Consider the following 15,730-nt stretch of genomic DNA (forward strand, 5'->3'; position numbering starts at 1 on the left):
CGGCACGGACGCGGTCTCCAGTGAGAGGGTTTATTGTGGGGAGCGCTGGCCCTGGGCGCCCCCGGCCTTGCCATGGCTCTGCCCGCGGGGGGCCCTGCCTGCGGGGAGCCCCCGGGCCAAAGCAGCGCACGGGACACACCCGAACCCCTCAGGCCCATCCGCCTCGAGCCCCGTCCTGTCCGGCGAGGGCGCAGCGCAGTCCCGGTTCGGGCCGGGCGCTCCCGCTCAGCTGGCGGCGCTCTCGGAGCGCGCCCGCGCCCGTGCCCGCGCCGCCTCCGCCTCCTGCTCCAGCTCGTCCAGGAACCGCTCCTGCGACACCGAGTAGAAGGTGTAACCGTCTGCGGGGGGAATTAAGGAAAAGCTGCGGGCGCGGCCCCGAGGCCCCCCCAGCCCTGCCCTGCCCTGCCCCAGCCCCGGAGGATACAGATTCCTAATGTCACCGCGCCGATCCCGAGCGCCAGCAGCACGTTGCGGCTGCGGAGCCGGCGCTGCAGGGCGCGCTGGCGCTGGGCGTACTCCACCTGCGCCATGAGGCGGCGCTGCTCGGGGCTGAGCCCCGGCTCCCGGGACGGGTCGATGCGCCGCGCGAACGCCGCCTCCCCGGGCCCCTGCGGCGCCGCCATCTTCCCCCGCCGTCTCCGCGCGGAGACGTGACGCCACTTCCGGCGGGAGCTTTGGCCAATCGGAGGGCCCGAGCGGCGCGCGGCGTCGAGTGGTTGGCTGAGGCCCAGCGCGTGCCGGTCGAGGCATTGGAGCCTGCTGATTGGCGGAGTGGGGTCACGTGACTGAAGGTGCTGGGGCTCTGCCCCGGCCCTGCCCGAACCCCGAACCCCCGCCCGGACCCCGAACCCCCGCCCGGACCCCGAACCCCGAACCCCTGCCCGGATCCCGAACCCCGCACCCCTGTCCGGACTCCTGACCCTGCACCGGCCCTGCCCCAACCCCCGGCCCTGCCCGGACCCCGAAGCCCTGTCCGGACCCCCGGCCCTGCCCTGATCCCGGCCCTGTCCGGACCCCCGGCCCTGCACCGGCCCTGCCCGGACTAAATGGGGTCTCAGGCGCCACTGGAAGGCCGGAGCCGTGACTCAGGCCCCGTGTTCAATGGAGTTGCTCCTGAAATTATCGAGGACACACTGATCCACTTGGCCATGGAGAACGAGCAGTACTTGAGAGAGCTGCCCGAGCGGGCTGGGTACTTCAAAGAGACACGGATCGTGGGTGAGATTTGCTACAGCACTCCTGGAGCAGATGACAGCTGTACAGTGAGCTTCAGGAGACTGAAATCAGTGACTGCTGTGCTTTTTGCAGAATTTATATTCCTTTTGTCTGAAAAATGGCACTTGGACGAATCGACTCGGTACCAGGCAGTGGAGTTAGTTGAACGGTAATGAGTCCTAAACACTCAGCACGTTTCCCATTCTCTGCTGGGGTTATATTGCCCATGCCCTGTCCCTCTGTCCCCCTCACCCAAACCATACATGACTAATGTGCGTGTTGAGGGCTTTGTCTCTTCATTCACCTAATCCAAATTAGGAGTTCTACATTTAAGTATATGTGGAATTGCCTTTCTTCTTTTCTCTCAGCAGACAGAACTGTTCTCTGAGCGATTGTGGCTTTTGTAGGTTTATGATCAAGCAGGTAGAACAGATGTGTGATGGCAGAGGGAATGCTAAAGGTCGTGAGCAAGGGCAGAGGAGCAGCTGGAGCTCTGTGAGGGATCAGATAATCAACACCTTTGTCCTGCGACTGGTGTCGTGTGTTCAGCTCGCCAGCAAAGTCTCCCTGCACTACAGTGTAAGTCAGCAATCTGCAGTGTATTAATCTCTCTTAAAAATAGATTTCCTTTTTGAAAGACAGTAGTGATAATGAAATGCCAAAGGACACGGCATTCCCTTTAGGGCAGGCAAATTGCTGCTCATCCAATAACAGTTTGTTGGGAAATGTTCCCAGTTCTTGAGGGGAAAAAAAAGTGCAGGAGAATCTCCTGGTCTCTGGTTGTCAAAAATTGTGTGTCCACAGGGGTTCACACCTGTGAATAATTTATTGAGTCAGGGAAACCTGTGGGAAAGGTCAGAGCTAGACCTTTCAAAGGAGAGGTGGGTGAGCTGCAGCCTCATGTCAGCAGGAGAGAGGTGATAGAGCATTTTGTTCCTACTGAGTACCTTACTGCCTGGAATATGTTTTGTTTCTTTTTTTTTTTTTTTTTTTTTTTTTTTTCTTCAGAGAGTGACCAGTGACACAGCTTTAAAATTTCTGCAGTCCTTAAAATACTCCTACACTAAACAGGAATTGCTGGAGTCAGAGCTTGCTGTTTTAAACACTCTGCACTTCCACATCAATGTGTCAACTCCATTGGCCTACGTGGAATTGCTTCTGGAGGTTCTAGGTGAGAGTATCAGAGGGAATGGGAAGGAAGTTTTTTAGTAGGATCATACAGCTGTTACTGGTCTGAAGCAAAATGTCTGGTATTACAGATTTTTGATGTGGAACTGTCCAGGGCTTCACTTTTTAGATGAGAACTTTGTCTTCTGTAGAATGTGATGAATGTTGTTGGACAACCAGTCATGACTCATTCAGTAAAAGATGAAGAGTTTAAAGCCCCCAAATGTGTTGCCAGGCCACACTTTCTGCAGTCATTCACCATTTTCTTGGCCCAGATCTGATAGCCTGAATTTCAGAGTGGAATTATACTGAGGCTGAGGGATCCTGTGGCATTCAGAGACAGGGCAGCTGTCCTCAGAACTCTCTCTCCTTTATGGTACCTAAGACTTGTAATTCAGTTTAGTGACCCAAAATGTGGGACTGATGGTGTGATCTCTGCCAGGATACAATGGCTGCTTGCTTCCTGTCAAACCCTTACACCAGCTCTGTGTGCAGCTGCTGGACTTCTGCTACCTGACCAGAGAGACCATCTATGGCACTTTGCTGAAGATTGCCATTGAAAACTCCACCCCAAGCAAACTGCAGATGTAAGTGATCTGACAATGGCTTAAAATAACCCTTTGAAATTAAAACCCTTAAAAAAGCTAATAAATAGCAGCATAACTCTCAGTGTGCCATTTTGGGAGTATGTTTTAAAAAATAACTAGTTTGGGGGGCATTGATAATTTCTGAATATACCAGTCCAAAGCAACACAGCTGCTTCACAAGGAAGGCAAGGAAAGTGTTTCACTTGGTTGTTAAAATCCAGCCTTGCACTGTCAGTTCCAACTTCTGATGTTGGGCTTGGTTGTTGGGCCTGAATAAGCCAACATGTCCTTGGCATTGGCAACTGCAGCAGCAGCTGCTTTTGAACTGTGAAGCAGCACTTTACACATGAACAAACTTTTCCTTCTGCAGAGCCAAGTTTTTAACAGTGAAGGAAGATTTCATGCTCTTGGCTGTTGGAGTCATCAGTACAGGTGTGTTCATCCTGAGCCCTGGGCACTGGGAGCAGGTACAGTACATGTTGGCTCTATGGGAACACAATGCCAAGGGGGTTTATCTGTCTCAGCACACCAGGTGGGGCTGCACTGGGAGTGGCATGAGGGAGGGGACAGCTCTGTCTTTTTAGCAGGAAGCATGTGGGGTTTTCTGTGGGCAGTTCTGTGTGCAGCATGGTGAGTGTCCTCACCTTCACAGCCAGAACAAAACCAGGCAATGTTTCACTGGCAGGAAGAGAAACAATCTCATGGGACAACTCCCTGTGAAACGTGCCCATGGAGCAGTTACTCTTATCAATCTGTAAACTCAAGAGCTTTAGGTGCTGTATCTTTTCTTTTTTCCAGGTTGTGGAGCATTTAAACTGCATCACTGGCATTTCTCCACAAAGCATCCTGGAGTTCTCCTATGCTGTGGTGAGGTGCATAGTTGGGGGCAGCACCACATATGAGCAGCACCGTGGGAACTGTGGAACCAAATCTCCTGAGGACAGAATTCTGCTTCACAAATAGAAACACCCTGTCCATCACTGGCACAGCAGCAGAACTGTCATGCTGCTGACAACTGTGACACTGCCCAGGCACCCAGCACAGCTCAGGGTTACCTGAACTGTGGAACAGCCTGGCAGCTGTGTTAATGAGCAAAGCTCATCCTGCTAAGCATTGGACTCATACTCTGAAGGGAGGCCCAACAGCATCATAGTGTTTAAAAATGCACCAAAAGCTTTGTTCTAAGAGCTGCATCTTTTAAGTTCTCTTTAACCAGAGAGACCCCTCAGAGTAGTTGTGTTTGAAAGGTGCTGCCATGCCTGGAGCTCAGCTGGGACCACCTCTCACACCTGTGTTATAAATGGGGCTGTGCTGTCTCCTCTTGCTGCTTTTATAAAATGCCTGTCTCAGCTGCCTGTGATTGTCCCCTCTGTGCCACCACAGCAGTGCCCAGGCTGGGTGTCCCTGAGTGTGCCAGGGGTTTGTGTTGTGCCAGGCACTGCTGGCTGGAAACACCTGAAATGTGGAATAGTTTCATTATTTCCTCAGTGCAGCCCTATGCAGGAACAGGCTGCAGGAGGGATTACTGTGTTGTAATGGTATCAAACCTTGTTAAGTGCAGTAGCACAAAGAAGTGCTGATATTACATAGAAAATACTTTATTTCAAACTTTAGTTATTCTTTAATGACTAGGCAAAGTTCTGGCAGTTTTTCCACATTATTCCCTGGGTTTTAAAGTCTGCTTTTCCAGCCTTGCACAAGCTGTAACAGAGCAGCATCAAACTGATGGGTGTTCTGAAGTTTGACAGTGATTTATGTGCATGGCCATAAACCCCAAAAATAACAGTTTAGAATCCATTTAATAGCTGGTTTTTATTCTGTTCAGCTCAATGATACAACTTTGCATATTGCTTTTCTATAAACTACTTGTGATAATGGTATTTTAAATAAAGTGTCTTGTGGATTTTTGGTATTGTAAACATTTTTTACTGGTTAATATTAAGAGACATCTGAATTTGCCTTTCTCTAACACAATGCAGACACTCCACAGTTACCAGGCCAAGTTCTGGCCACAGTTACTTGTTATAGAATTGGGATGAGACCCAGGCAAGGCCCCATTTCAGGTTAGTTAACATGAATTTTAGTGCTTTTGTCCATTGCTCTTCAGAGTTAAACTGTGTTTTAATTGAGTAAGAGCCACCACTGCCACCTGTGTCTTCAATCTTTCCTTTCTCCACGTCCATCCTGTATCACACACAAGCTTCAATTAGTGCACTCCTACTGCAAACATTTAATCTCAGTATGACATCAAGCACTAAATTTTAAATCTGACAATAATACTATCCTGTTTTTAAAGAGACTTGAGCAAGCCTCAGGACTCCACCCAAAGGACTAACTTTAAGTTTCAATGAAACTAGCAAACATACATCATAAAGAATTCCAGATGATTTCTGGAGGTCAGGACTGAAACAGCAAGCAGTGCTAGGGGGAGCACACAGAGCTATATTTGAGTTTTGTGGCAACACTCACCTGTAAGGCAAACAAAACCTAGTTTCACCTTTTTCTACTTCCTCTTTAAACTGCTGCACACAGTCCAGGAATGCCACCATGGCGTGATCAAATTTATTGTCCCAGAAGAACCTCAAGCCTCCAGAGCAGTACAGGGGAAGCTCCTGGAAAAGAGATTTCTATCAGGCACCCCAAGCACTTGTTTTTGATATGGTCACTGCAGCTTTTTAACCCCATGTGAGTCTTAAATTTGTCATGTGATATTGAGAAATGGCTTGTGGCACAGAGCAAGTGTGACTGGTTTTGTGCACATGCCTACCATGTGCAGGCATATGTTGCTGACTTCCACCAATCCCTAATCATGCCATTTACCCACCAATCACCCCAAAACATGCCTCTGCCTCTGGCCAGGTGTGTCATTCAACAGTTCTGTCACTTTTAACACTGCTGGCTGGCAGCACCAGTGGCTCCATACAGGATTTGGAGTGAGATGTTACCACGTTGGAGGAACTGGAGCAGCCAGCTTTCCTGGACTCCACAGAGCCCAAGTTCTGTGTCCTGCATCCCCAGTGTGACCAGGGCTCTGGCACTCAAGGTCAATGTCCCATGATTTGTATGGAATCTCTTACCTTGGATTTGTCTGTGAGGGACTCCAGATAGGAGTGGTTGCCATAGGGGACAAGACGGTACCTGAAAAAACAGGAGACAGAATTCACAGCACCTGAGTCTGCCTGTCCTCCTCTGGGTCATACATGAACTGTGTGTGGTATTGCAGGTACCTCTGAAACTTCAGGCCCATTTTGTTGGCCAGGGCATGCAGCAGCAGCACAGTCTGCCCCCAGGCAGCATTGATCTCATTCCATTCCACAGGAACGCTGGGGAGACGGCCAAGCCTGAAGTTATTTATTGTGCCAAACTGCCCGCTGTGCCTGTGATAAGAAGAATTATAAATAAGTGTGCTAGGCTGGGAAAAGCTCCTGGCCTGATAACCAAATAGGGGCCATGTCCCAACAGCACAGCACACACAGTCCCAGCCATGCACAACAAGGGTTTGGGCCTGTTCTTAACAAGTGTATGTAAATACCAAACACTTGTTCTCTTTTTGTCATGAAAACACAACAAAAGCCCCTAGCCAGGCCTCCAAAGCTACCTGCTCTGTGAACCCTGAAGCCAGTGTCAGTGCTGGCTGGCACAGGAGCTCCCAAAGCATTCCTGGGACTGGTGAAGGAGCCATTTCCCAGTCCCACAGCCCAGCACACCTTACTCAGCTGCCACTGCTGGGAGGTAACTGTGAGCTGGCCTGCAGCTTTCCTGTCAAATGCAGTGACTTAACAGCCTCACACTGCAGACTCCAAGAAAATGGATATAATATTCCAGTATCCACATTACCAGATGTGAAAGGTTGCATTGAATACGTTGGTTTTCTTTAATTTATCCAATTGCATCTGGGCATAGCGCATTTGGTTGTCCACACTTTTCAGCTCATCATCCAGCTCCAGCTGTTGCCTCTTGAACTCACAGTATTCCTTCTGGTACCTTTGAGAAAAGCAAGACAAGATGTGCTGAGTGCTGGATTCTACATCAAAGTGACAGCTTTGCAGGCAGTTTGGTCTTGTCTTCTGTAGGGAGAGAGCCACTGGCACTTGGATACATTTACAGGTTTCTCATGTTACAACCTCATTTCTCTGTTGCCTCCAACCCCTGGCACAAGCTGCAGGTGCAGCTCACTCACTGAGCCTCCTCCTGCTCCAGCCGTTCAGCCTCTGCCCTGACTCTCTCAAAGTCCTCAGCCACAATCTTGCGGTTCTTCTCAACATCCTCCAGCTCCTGAATCAGCTGCTCCTCCTCCAGTGCCAGTTCTTTCAGTTCTGTCTGCAGCTTCTCTTTATCGTCCTCATTCATCTGTTCCAGTATCTCCAGACATCTCCTAAAGGAGAACAATGGGATTACCAAACCAGGGATCCTGGGAAGTCCTGCCAGTCCTTGATTCTGTGGCAGCCCCTCTTGTCAACCCCAAGCTCTCCACACTGACTGTGCCTCAAGCTACAGCAGCTCTGTCTTGGGTCATCTCTGGATCACTCACTTGTAGTTCTGGCACTCGTTCTCTGTGATGTTGAGCTGTGTGTCCAGCTGGTCCAGCAGAGTGTCTGTGCATTCCTCACACAGTGGGTGATCCACATCTGTCTGCCCAGACATGATGTCAAAGAGGTCCCCAGTGACCTGGAGAAGGGCTCACATTAGTGCAAGGGAAACCACAGGCAGCTGCCTGATGATTTTCAGCAGCATCAGTTAGCAGAAGTCTTTTTTGCAAGCCAAATATTATTAAAAAAAAAAAAAATCTCTGCTCAACTACTCACCAACACAGCCCCTGGAAGGCAAACACTATGAGAAACTTTACAGTTTAGCTTTGCAGAGCATCAGGAAGAGCTGATGCTGCATTCTGAAGGAGCTGAGTGCAGCAGCCTGTGACCCACTTGCCTTCAGTCTCCGGCTCAGGTTCTCCATGGTGCCGCCATCCGAGGCCTCCCCGATCAGCGTGAAACTGTTGGCACTTTCCGTCGACATCATTCTTGGAAAGAATGTTACCGAGATGAGTGCTAAGTGCTGAGGGGAGGCAGCTCAAGCGCCAGACCAGAATCTGGAGCTGAATCAGGTAGAAGGGAGAGCAGGAGGCTGGGACAGCTCATGTTTTAGGGGCTCTGTGGGGTTTGTGCTGACCCACAGCTGAGGAGCAGGACTGCAGCTGTGTGTTCAAACTGACAGGGAGCCCGGGGGCCACGGGGATCCTGCAGGGGAAACTCCGGGGGGGGGTCACACGAGCTATTCAGAGTCCTCCCGTTACGGGGGGAGCGTTCTCAGGCTCAAGCTGCCGGGAGGGACGGGCCGGGCCTGACGGGAGCGCGGCGGCGGCTGTACCTGGCTGGCGGGATGAACCTCCTGGACACGCCATCCTGCCGGTTCTCCACGAAGGTTTCCTGGAGGCAAGGAAACACCGTTACCGGAGCGTCCGGGGGAGCTGCGGCCGCGCCCGGCCCCGCCGTACCTCCGTCAGGGCGCTCTCCTCTTCGTGCAGCTCCCCGGGCCTGGCAGGGGCGGCGCTCACCAGCGGGGCTGTGGGGGAGAAGGTGTCAGCCGGCTCCAGGCCTCGGCCTAGGCCCGGGCCCCTGCCCCGGCCCCGCCGCGCCGCGCCCCCGTACCGGTGAGCTCCTGGATGGTGAGGCGGTCGAGGACCTTGAAGGAGGTGTCGAGCTTGAGCGGCTGGCAGCAGCGCTGGCACACGAAGCTGACGTGCGCGGTGCCGCCGCCCGCCCGCGCTCCCTCCATCGCGCCGCCCGCGCGCGCCCCGCCATCGCCGCGCGCCGGACGTGACGCGGGCGGGGCGCGGTCCTGGCAGGGCTGCGCGAGCCGCCCGCGCCATTTTCTGCGTCCCCGCCCCGGGCGGCGCTGAGCGGCCAGGACCCGGCGGCGCGTGCGCGCGGGGAGGGGGGCGGGTCACGCGGGCGGCGGGCGCGCGCGGCATTGGCGGGCGCGCGGCGTGAGGTCATTTCCGGTGTGGGCCCGGGGAAGCGGAGCGGCCCCCAGACCGGACCCGCCATGGCCTCGCTGCTCAAGGTGGACCCGGAGGTGAAGCTCAAGGTGCGCCCGCCCCGCCGCTCGCCCCGCCCCGCCCCGCCGGGCCTCGCCCGGCCCGGCCCGGCCCGGCCGCCGCCTCCGCCCCGCCGGCCCGCGCCGGGCTGTGCTGGCGCCGGCCCGGGGCGGGGCGGGCTCGGGGCCGCCCCACGGTGCCTCCCGGCCGTTCCACCCCGGCCGCCGAGCGCGGCCCGCCCGCCCCGCCGAGCCCCCGGTGTCTCCACCCCCGGCCGGCCCTGCAGCGCGGCGGGGCGGGGATGCGGCGGGGCTGTGCTCCGAGCCGTGCCCCGGCAGAGCGCGGCCGCTGCCCGGCGGGGTTGCCGCCCCGGCGGGAGGGAGCTGCGCGCGTTCCTGCTGCCCGCCGCTCCCGGTGTCCCCGGGCAGCTCCCGGTGTTCCCGGGCAGCTCCCGCTCGCCGTTCGCAGACCCCTCCCGTTTCCCGGGAGCCTCGTGCGGCCGCGGGGCTCCGAGCGCCGCCTCCCCGGGCCCCGCTGCTCCGCAGCGACCTGACCTGTCCCCGTTTCCTTCTGTAGGTTGACTCCTTCAGGGAGCGGATCACGAGCGAGGTGAGTGTCACAGGTCGAGCAAGAAAAAGGGTTTTTGGCCGGGACTTTCTGACCAACTCCACTGTGGCTTGAGGCTGCCCTGGAAGGTTAGCAGCACTCAGGACATCAGTCACTCACTGCAGTGAGGTTCCTGAACCTCGTAGCTCTCTTCTCACCTTGGGCTTTGTTTGGATTTGGCAGCAGGAAGAACTTGTGTTCTCTTTGTTTCCTGCTTGTGCACAGATGATTTCCCTGTTGTTCTTGCCTGCTAGTGGGAGCAGCGTGGCCTTCTTTCACATCGTTGGTTCTTTTCTTCTTAGGCTGAAGACCTCGTAGCAAACTTTTTTCCAAAGAAGCTGTTAGAACTCGATGGATTCCTTAAGGTAGGGTGTGCCTTGTCTCTGTATCCTTTTCCCATTTCCAGCTACATTTTGAAAGTGATGTGGCAGGTCTCTTCAGGGGTGTTTTCTGTGCTCTTCACCTTGTTTGCAGAGACACAAGGCAGCAGCTGGTTGCTCACATGCACTGCAGTGCTGTTGGCTCTGCCTTTTGCAGTTTGCTTTGTGTGATCTCTCCAGTTTTTGTGTTCCCCCGTGGGCAGTGCTGGGGTCTCACAGGGACACCAATAGCTGAGCATGGCCTGGCACTCATGGATGGGGGGCTCACAGCCTATTACCAGACCTTTTGTCTTCATTTATCCTCATCTTACAGTTGGACAAGAGAAGGCCTGAATCTTTTGTGTTTGGTGTGGCAGGATTTGTTAGTTTATAACCAAATAACTAATCTGCTTTATTTTGCAGGAACCCATCCTGAATATTCATGATCTTACTCAGATCCATTCGGACATGAACCTCCCAGTGCCTGACCCAATTCTTCTCACCAACAGCCATGATGGACTGGATGGGGTAAGGTTACCTTCTTGGCTGTGATCCCAGCTTCTGTTAAAACTGCATAGTTTGCTCTATGCTGGGGTAGGATATTCTTATTTAATACCAGGCCTTGACCCAGAGGCTTTTAGAGATTGATCTCTCAAGCCTGGGAAGTCTGCTGGAGGTAACACTGCTCTGCAGTCCCTGCTGGGCTTTAAGGAAGAATGCTTAGAAACCAGGAACATGGCAGGGCTCTAAGTTTTCCTTTTTTTCCTTTGCAACACTTTTACAGCTTACGACTAGTTTGTGAGTAAAACATTTTGTATATTTTAGCCAAATATGAAAAAGAGGAAGCTTGAAGACCACGAAGAGACCTTTCAGGGTAAGAATCCCCAAGTCCCTTGTATTGCTGCCTGCTCCCTGAACCACTGCACTGAGCCTTGGGGATGCAAATCATGCCAGCCCCACTGCCCTGCCCTGCCAGCAGCTGCTGCTCATACAGGCCAGAGCCTGACCTACAGATGTTTGGATGTGGTGGAGTCAGGTTCCAGCTCTTAGAAGCATAATTAGTACTTCTCTGATAGACATAAGTAGTACTTGCTGTATCTTGGCCTGCTGACAGAGGCAGCTGATCTCCTGGTGACTCTGTGCAGTTTCTCTCTTTGTCTGGAAGAAGATTCCAGGCTTTGGATTAAGCTGAGACAGAAACTTCTTGTACGTGTGCACCAGGATAACCCTTTGTGCTCAGCATCCTCGAGCTCTTCAGTCTCACCCTGCTCTGTTTTCTCTTTTCCTTCCCTTGTGGTCACTGCTGTTATCCCATGTCCAGTTTCCCCTTCCCTACAGGTGGCCACAGCCTGGCTCAGTCCCTTTCTGGCCTTGGTGGGAGATGAGTGAGGCTCAGGTGGCCCCTCGGTCCAACCCTGGCACAGCTGCTCCTGTGAGCCACTGACACTGGGGATTTGTCTCTGCCACAGGTACCAAAGTGTTTGTGATGCCCAATGGGATGCTGAAGAGCAACCAGCAGCTGGTGGACATCATAGAGAAAGTGAAACCAGAAATCAGGCTGCTCATTGAGAAGTGCAATACGGTGGGTGTGAGCCTGGAGTGAGGGGAGGCAGTGGAGTGGTTTTACTCCTGGAGAGGTGGAGCTGTGAAAGGAGCAGGTCCCTCTGTGCTATAGATGAGGAAAAGCAGGGCTTTGCCCTGTCTGACAGGGCTGGAAGGCAGCTGAGACCCTTTGGGAGCTCTGTTGTTTGCCTGATGTCTGGTAACAGGCCTCATGGGGCTTTGCTTTGCCCTTCTTTTGCACAGGCATAGACTCCTGCCAGGAGCTCTTGGGGCATGGTGAGCAGAGCTTTCCATGGGAAGCTGGGCCTGTGCTGGCTTGCACAGCATCCCAGCCATGTGGGAAGTGATCTTGGAAGTGTTACAGGTGCATAAGGGACCTGCAGCAGTTTATCATGAGCTGTGTTACAAAGGCAGAGTCCTGGGAGGCTTTTGCTGACATTCCTGAGAGAAGTCATTGTGCAGGTATTGGCGTTGGTCAGTGTTGTGATCTCTCCACTGCAGGTCAAAATGTGGGTGCAGCTTCTCATTCCCAGGATAGAGGATGGGAACAACTTTGGTGTTTCTATTCAGGTAAGACACTGCTGTGTGCTCCAGGGACTGGGATCTCTAGGATTTCTCTGAATCTTTCAGTTCATGTTCTTTTCAGCAGCTGCAGTCTTGGGATTAGGTTAGGTGTTAAAACCCAAACCTGGATTTGAGGTGGTGCTGCTGAAACAGTGTTTCCTGAGCCAGCTGCAGCCTAGTGGAGCTAATAGCTTCCTTCCCTGCAGGAGGAAACAGTTGCTGAGCTTCGGACTGTGGAGAGTGAGGCAGCATCTTACCTGGACCAGATTTCTAGGTAGGCATGCAAAAGCAGACCTCTTTTTTGGGATCTCCTTGGAAAAGGAATGTGTTTGGGAAAGGTCCCCCAGCTGTTGTTACAAGGCACTTTGGACCTGAAAATAATCCTGGTGCTGTTTATCTGAGCTTTAATCTCTGTTTTTTCCTGCCAGATACTATATCACAAGAGCAAAGTTGGTTTCCAAAATAGCCAAGTACCCTCATGTGGTAAGTCAGCGGGCACATGGAGATTCACTTGTTTATGCTGCTGCTTTGTCACTGTCCTTCCTGAGCTGAGGGTGCTGGGGCAAGAGGGGGGATCATACAAGGATTGAGAGCAGGTGGGGGGTTCCTTTGTGGAGGGCAGGGTGAGGGAGGCTGGGCTGAGCCCTGTGTGCTCCTGGCAGGAGGATTATCGCCGCACCGTGACGGAGATCGACGAGAAGGAGTACATTAGTCTGCGCCTCATCATTTCAGAGCTGAGAAATCAATATGTAAGTGAGAACACAGAGCTCACACTGCCTCATGCAGCAGTGGAGAGCCCCTGTGATCCTGGTGCTGCTCCTCTCCCTTTTCCCCCTGAGCATGGTCACTCCTGGTAGGAAGCCTGCCTGGTGAGAATGAGCCAGCTGTTGCTTCTCCACCATCTCCTAGAGATGCAGATGTTTCCAGCAGTGTTCACAGGGCTCCAGAGCAAAATATTCCCCCTGTGGGAATCTAATTCTAAGCTCTTCATGCAGTACAAGCCAATCCTAGAGTTCCTGAATAAATGCTTTTGGTATTACATTTTGGTATTACATTTTGGTACTGGCTTCTGTAGGGTCTGGCTGAAGGAATCCCTTACCTTAACCAGGTGTGTGGTTGCACACAAGAGTTGAGGATGGTGCCAAGGGGAGTGGTGCTGCTGTGGTAACCAGTGTTTATGGTGAAAGCTGGATGGATTCCTGTCTGAGTCCTGTTCTTCCTTTTTGCAGGTCACTTTGCATGACATGATTCTTAAAAATATTGAGAAGATCAAGAGGCCTCGGAGCAGCAATGCTGAGACCCTCTATTAAGTGTCAACGTTTGAACTTGAGAACTGTTCAGTCAACTAAAGACCGTCATTGCCTTGGTTTGTTACGTGACTATCGAGATGGGAAACTGGCTGGAAATAGTATTGCATTCTTAGTTAAACTCTAAAGAAATTCTTGCCTAGTTTTGTGATTGGTTTTGTTCAGGTCTCAGGAGCTCTCCCTCTTCCTCTAGTCTCTGGTAGTAGAGGCCATGCTGCATTGGACACCCCAGAGGCTGCTGCAGCCAGGCAGGGACATTCCTTCATGCCTTGCTTCCTACCTGAGTGGGAACAACACTATAGACCAAGCCCCTGTCCTGTCCCATCTCTTGTCTGGTGGCTGCACTGGGGTCTCTGGAACAGGGCAAACAGCCCAGCACAAGGGCAGCCTGGCAGTGCCACAGCAGGGAAGCTCTCTCCCCACTGCTGGCTGTGGCCAGGCCCCTCTGCCACCAGCTCTGCACTGACCAGGGACCCTGCCCCTTGGCAGCTGTGCTCTGGTGCCACTGAGCCATCTGCACTCCTTTTCTAGCTCTCTCCTGGCTCAGCAGAGCCTGCCCCACAGGTCTCTGCCTCACCAGTTCTGTCTGGATCAGTGCAGAGCATGAGGCAAATGCTTGGAACTAGAGCTGGTGCTGTCCTGGCTGTCATAAGCTCAGGTGGCTTCTGCCATTTGACTAGAGCCACTTTCTTGGCTAAAACCAATGCTCTTTCACCTATATCCTGGTTGCCCCTTCAGCATGGGTTGCTTTTGCCTGGGCTGAGGGAAGGGAGGGGCTGGAGATCTGATGCTAAAGTCCTAAAATATCTCTGCATGTGATCAGACTGAGTCCCCCTGTCTCTGGCAGTGCTCCCTGGGCAGAGCTGGCTGCCACAGCTGGCTGCCACAGCTGGTGCTTAATGGTGAGGGTGGCTGATACCCACCTGGTACCTTGCAGACCTTGCAGTCCTTCCCCTGCAAAGGGCACACTCCTGTGCCTGGTGACTCCTCTAAGCTGCCAGAACATTTCGTGGTCCATTACAAACCCCTTTGGAAATGACTGGTTGTATTGCGTCAGTTTTTGTGTGTGGCAAGTGGGCCCATAACGCTGCAGGCTTCAAAAATTTTCTTATTTATAGTATTTCTACTTAAGTCCCCTAATCAGGGAACATTAAATCATTTGTTTCAGGAACCTTGCTGTTTCCCAGGTCTCGCTGTTACACCTGTATATTCTTATTGTGCAGTAGCCTTAAGAGTTGTGTTAATCTCATTGTAACAACAGTGACAAATGGAATGAAGTTTCTTCCCTTATTTTTTTTACTTTGTTTTTAGGGTTTTTTTTTTGTTTTTTTTTCCTCTGCTTCCCCATCTAAGAGCCATGTTGTCTCTTGCTGGTTTCCCAGGGATTTGCCCAGAGTGCAGTGGGCTGCTGGCCCTTGCTATAGACTCTTCTGTTGTTGTTTGTAGTAAGTCAACTCTTAGTCTTCCCGCTAATAAATATTCAGTAACAAACCAACTGAGCTGCTGTCTGGGAGCAGCACTTCCCCTTGTGTTTCTTTGTATTGATTCCTTTTAATTTGTTCAGCTTTCTCTGCCAGATGAACGTATGTAAACTTTTACCATGTCAAGAAATTAAAATAAGGTACTTGGAATTCTTTCAAGGCAGCCCCCTGTGTGTGATGCTGGGCTCTTAGGTCATGCAGGTTTAGTGTCCATTTCTGGTTCTGCCTTTCTCACATTCAGTTGCTCCTTCCCTTCATTCTCCTCACTCCTCTTTTTGACTGTGTTACAAACTCTGCTGTGTAGGTTGTTTCTGTTCCTTCAGCATGCCTCACATTGGGCATGATTTTGCAAATGGGCTTGGGTTTGATGGAATCTGTCTCATCTGTCCCAGTTCAAACAGATGTAGGGACATTGCATGGTGTTTCTCTGAGCCTGCAGTTGCTCCAGGGTTTCTCTGCCAGGCAGGTGTTTTCTGGGCAGGTCTCAGCTGTCCTGGATGCAGCCCCTGGTGTCTCTGTGGGGCACACAGTCTCTTGCTCCTGGCTGCTCCCTGCATGTGGTACCCAAGGAGAGGCAGCTGCCCTACTGTCCCCATCCACAGTCCCTCTGCTCTTCTGGGATCATCCTGTTACTGCCTTCCCTCCATGCTGGGGCACAGTGGCCTCTGGAGGGGCACTCAAGGCTTTCCTGAGTGTGCTGCCCCCAGCTGCAGCCCCTCTGAGCCAGGCCCTGTTCTAGGGCTTTTTTGGGGTTGTGCCTGTCCTGGTCACAGTGCTGCTCAGCAGAGTCTGTGACTGGCCCTGGGACAGCTCCTGCAGACTGGGGCTCTGGCTGTGGCACCTCTGG

At 52.7% G+C, this 15,730-nt stretch overlaps 4 protein-coding genes across 4 annotated transcripts; 2 read left to right on the plus strand and 2 right to left on the minus strand.

Moving 5' to 3' along the window:
- Nucleotides 1-16: 16 nt before the first annotated feature.
- COA3 (cytochrome c oxidase assembly factor 3) lies at nucleotides 17-661 on the minus strand. The gene is made up of 2 exons (XM_079328040.1): nucleotides 425-661; nucleotides 17-338 (listed from the first exon to the last, which is right to left on the minus strand). The coding sequence occupies exons 1-2, from the start codon at nucleotides 621-623 to the stop codon at nucleotides 226-228; spliced, it is 312 nt and encodes a 103-aa protein (XP_079184166.1). The 5' UTR covers nucleotides 624-661; the 3' UTR covers nucleotides 17-225.
- A 385-nt stretch (nucleotides 662-1,046) lies between these two features.
- CNTD1 (cyclin N-terminal domain containing 1) lies at nucleotides 1,047-4,336 on the plus strand (the record flags this gene model as incomplete). Its single annotated transcript, XM_079328026.1, has 7 exons — nucleotides 1,047-1,218; nucleotides 1,309-1,384; nucleotides 1,623-1,794; nucleotides 2,224-2,386; nucleotides 2,825-2,969; nucleotides 3,340-3,436; nucleotides 3,768-4,336. 7 exons carry the CDS (start codon nucleotides 1,047-1,049, stop codon nucleotides 3,930-3,932), a joined length of 990 nt encoding a protein of 329 aa, XP_079184152.1. The 3' UTR covers nucleotides 3,933-4,336.
- A 426-nt stretch (nucleotides 4,337-4,762) lies between these two features.
- BECN1 (beclin 1) lies at nucleotides 4,763-8,816 on the minus strand. Its single transcript, XM_079328042.1, has 11 exons — nucleotides 8,615-8,816; nucleotides 8,461-8,528; nucleotides 8,334-8,392; nucleotides 7,896-7,986; nucleotides 7,501-7,637; nucleotides 7,150-7,344; nucleotides 6,807-6,953; nucleotides 6,197-6,346; nucleotides 6,047-6,107; nucleotides 5,439-5,581; nucleotides 4,763-5,153 (listed from the first exon to the last, which is right to left on the minus strand). Exons 1-11 carry the CDS (start codon nucleotides 8,739-8,741, stop codon nucleotides 4,985-4,987), a joined length of 1,347 nt encoding a protein of 448 aa, XP_079184168.1. The 5' UTR covers nucleotides 8,742-8,816; the 3' UTR covers nucleotides 4,763-4,984.
- Nucleotides 8,817-8,934: 118 nt separating this feature from the next.
- Nucleotides 8,935-15,042, plus strand: PSME3 (proteasome activator subunit 3). Its single transcript, XM_079328039.1, has 11 exons — nucleotides 8,935-9,053; nucleotides 9,580-9,612; nucleotides 9,912-9,974; nucleotides 10,392-10,496; nucleotides 10,794-10,842; nucleotides 11,438-11,550; nucleotides 12,033-12,101; nucleotides 12,302-12,369; nucleotides 12,524-12,578; nucleotides 12,758-12,844; nucleotides 13,325-15,042. Exons 1-11 carry the CDS (start codon nucleotides 9,012-9,014, stop codon nucleotides 13,403-13,405), a joined length of 765 nt encoding a protein of 254 aa, XP_079184165.1. The 5' UTR covers nucleotides 8,935-9,011; the 3' UTR covers nucleotides 13,406-15,042.
- The last annotated feature ends 688 nt before the right edge of the window (nucleotides 15,043-15,730 follow it).

Source organism: Erithacus rubecula, assembly GCF_903797595.1.
Source record: "Erithacus rubecula genome assembly, chromosome: 27".
NCBI classification, from domain to species: domain Eukaryota; kingdom Metazoa; phylum Chordata; class Aves; order Passeriformes; family Muscicapidae; genus Erithacus; species Erithacus rubecula.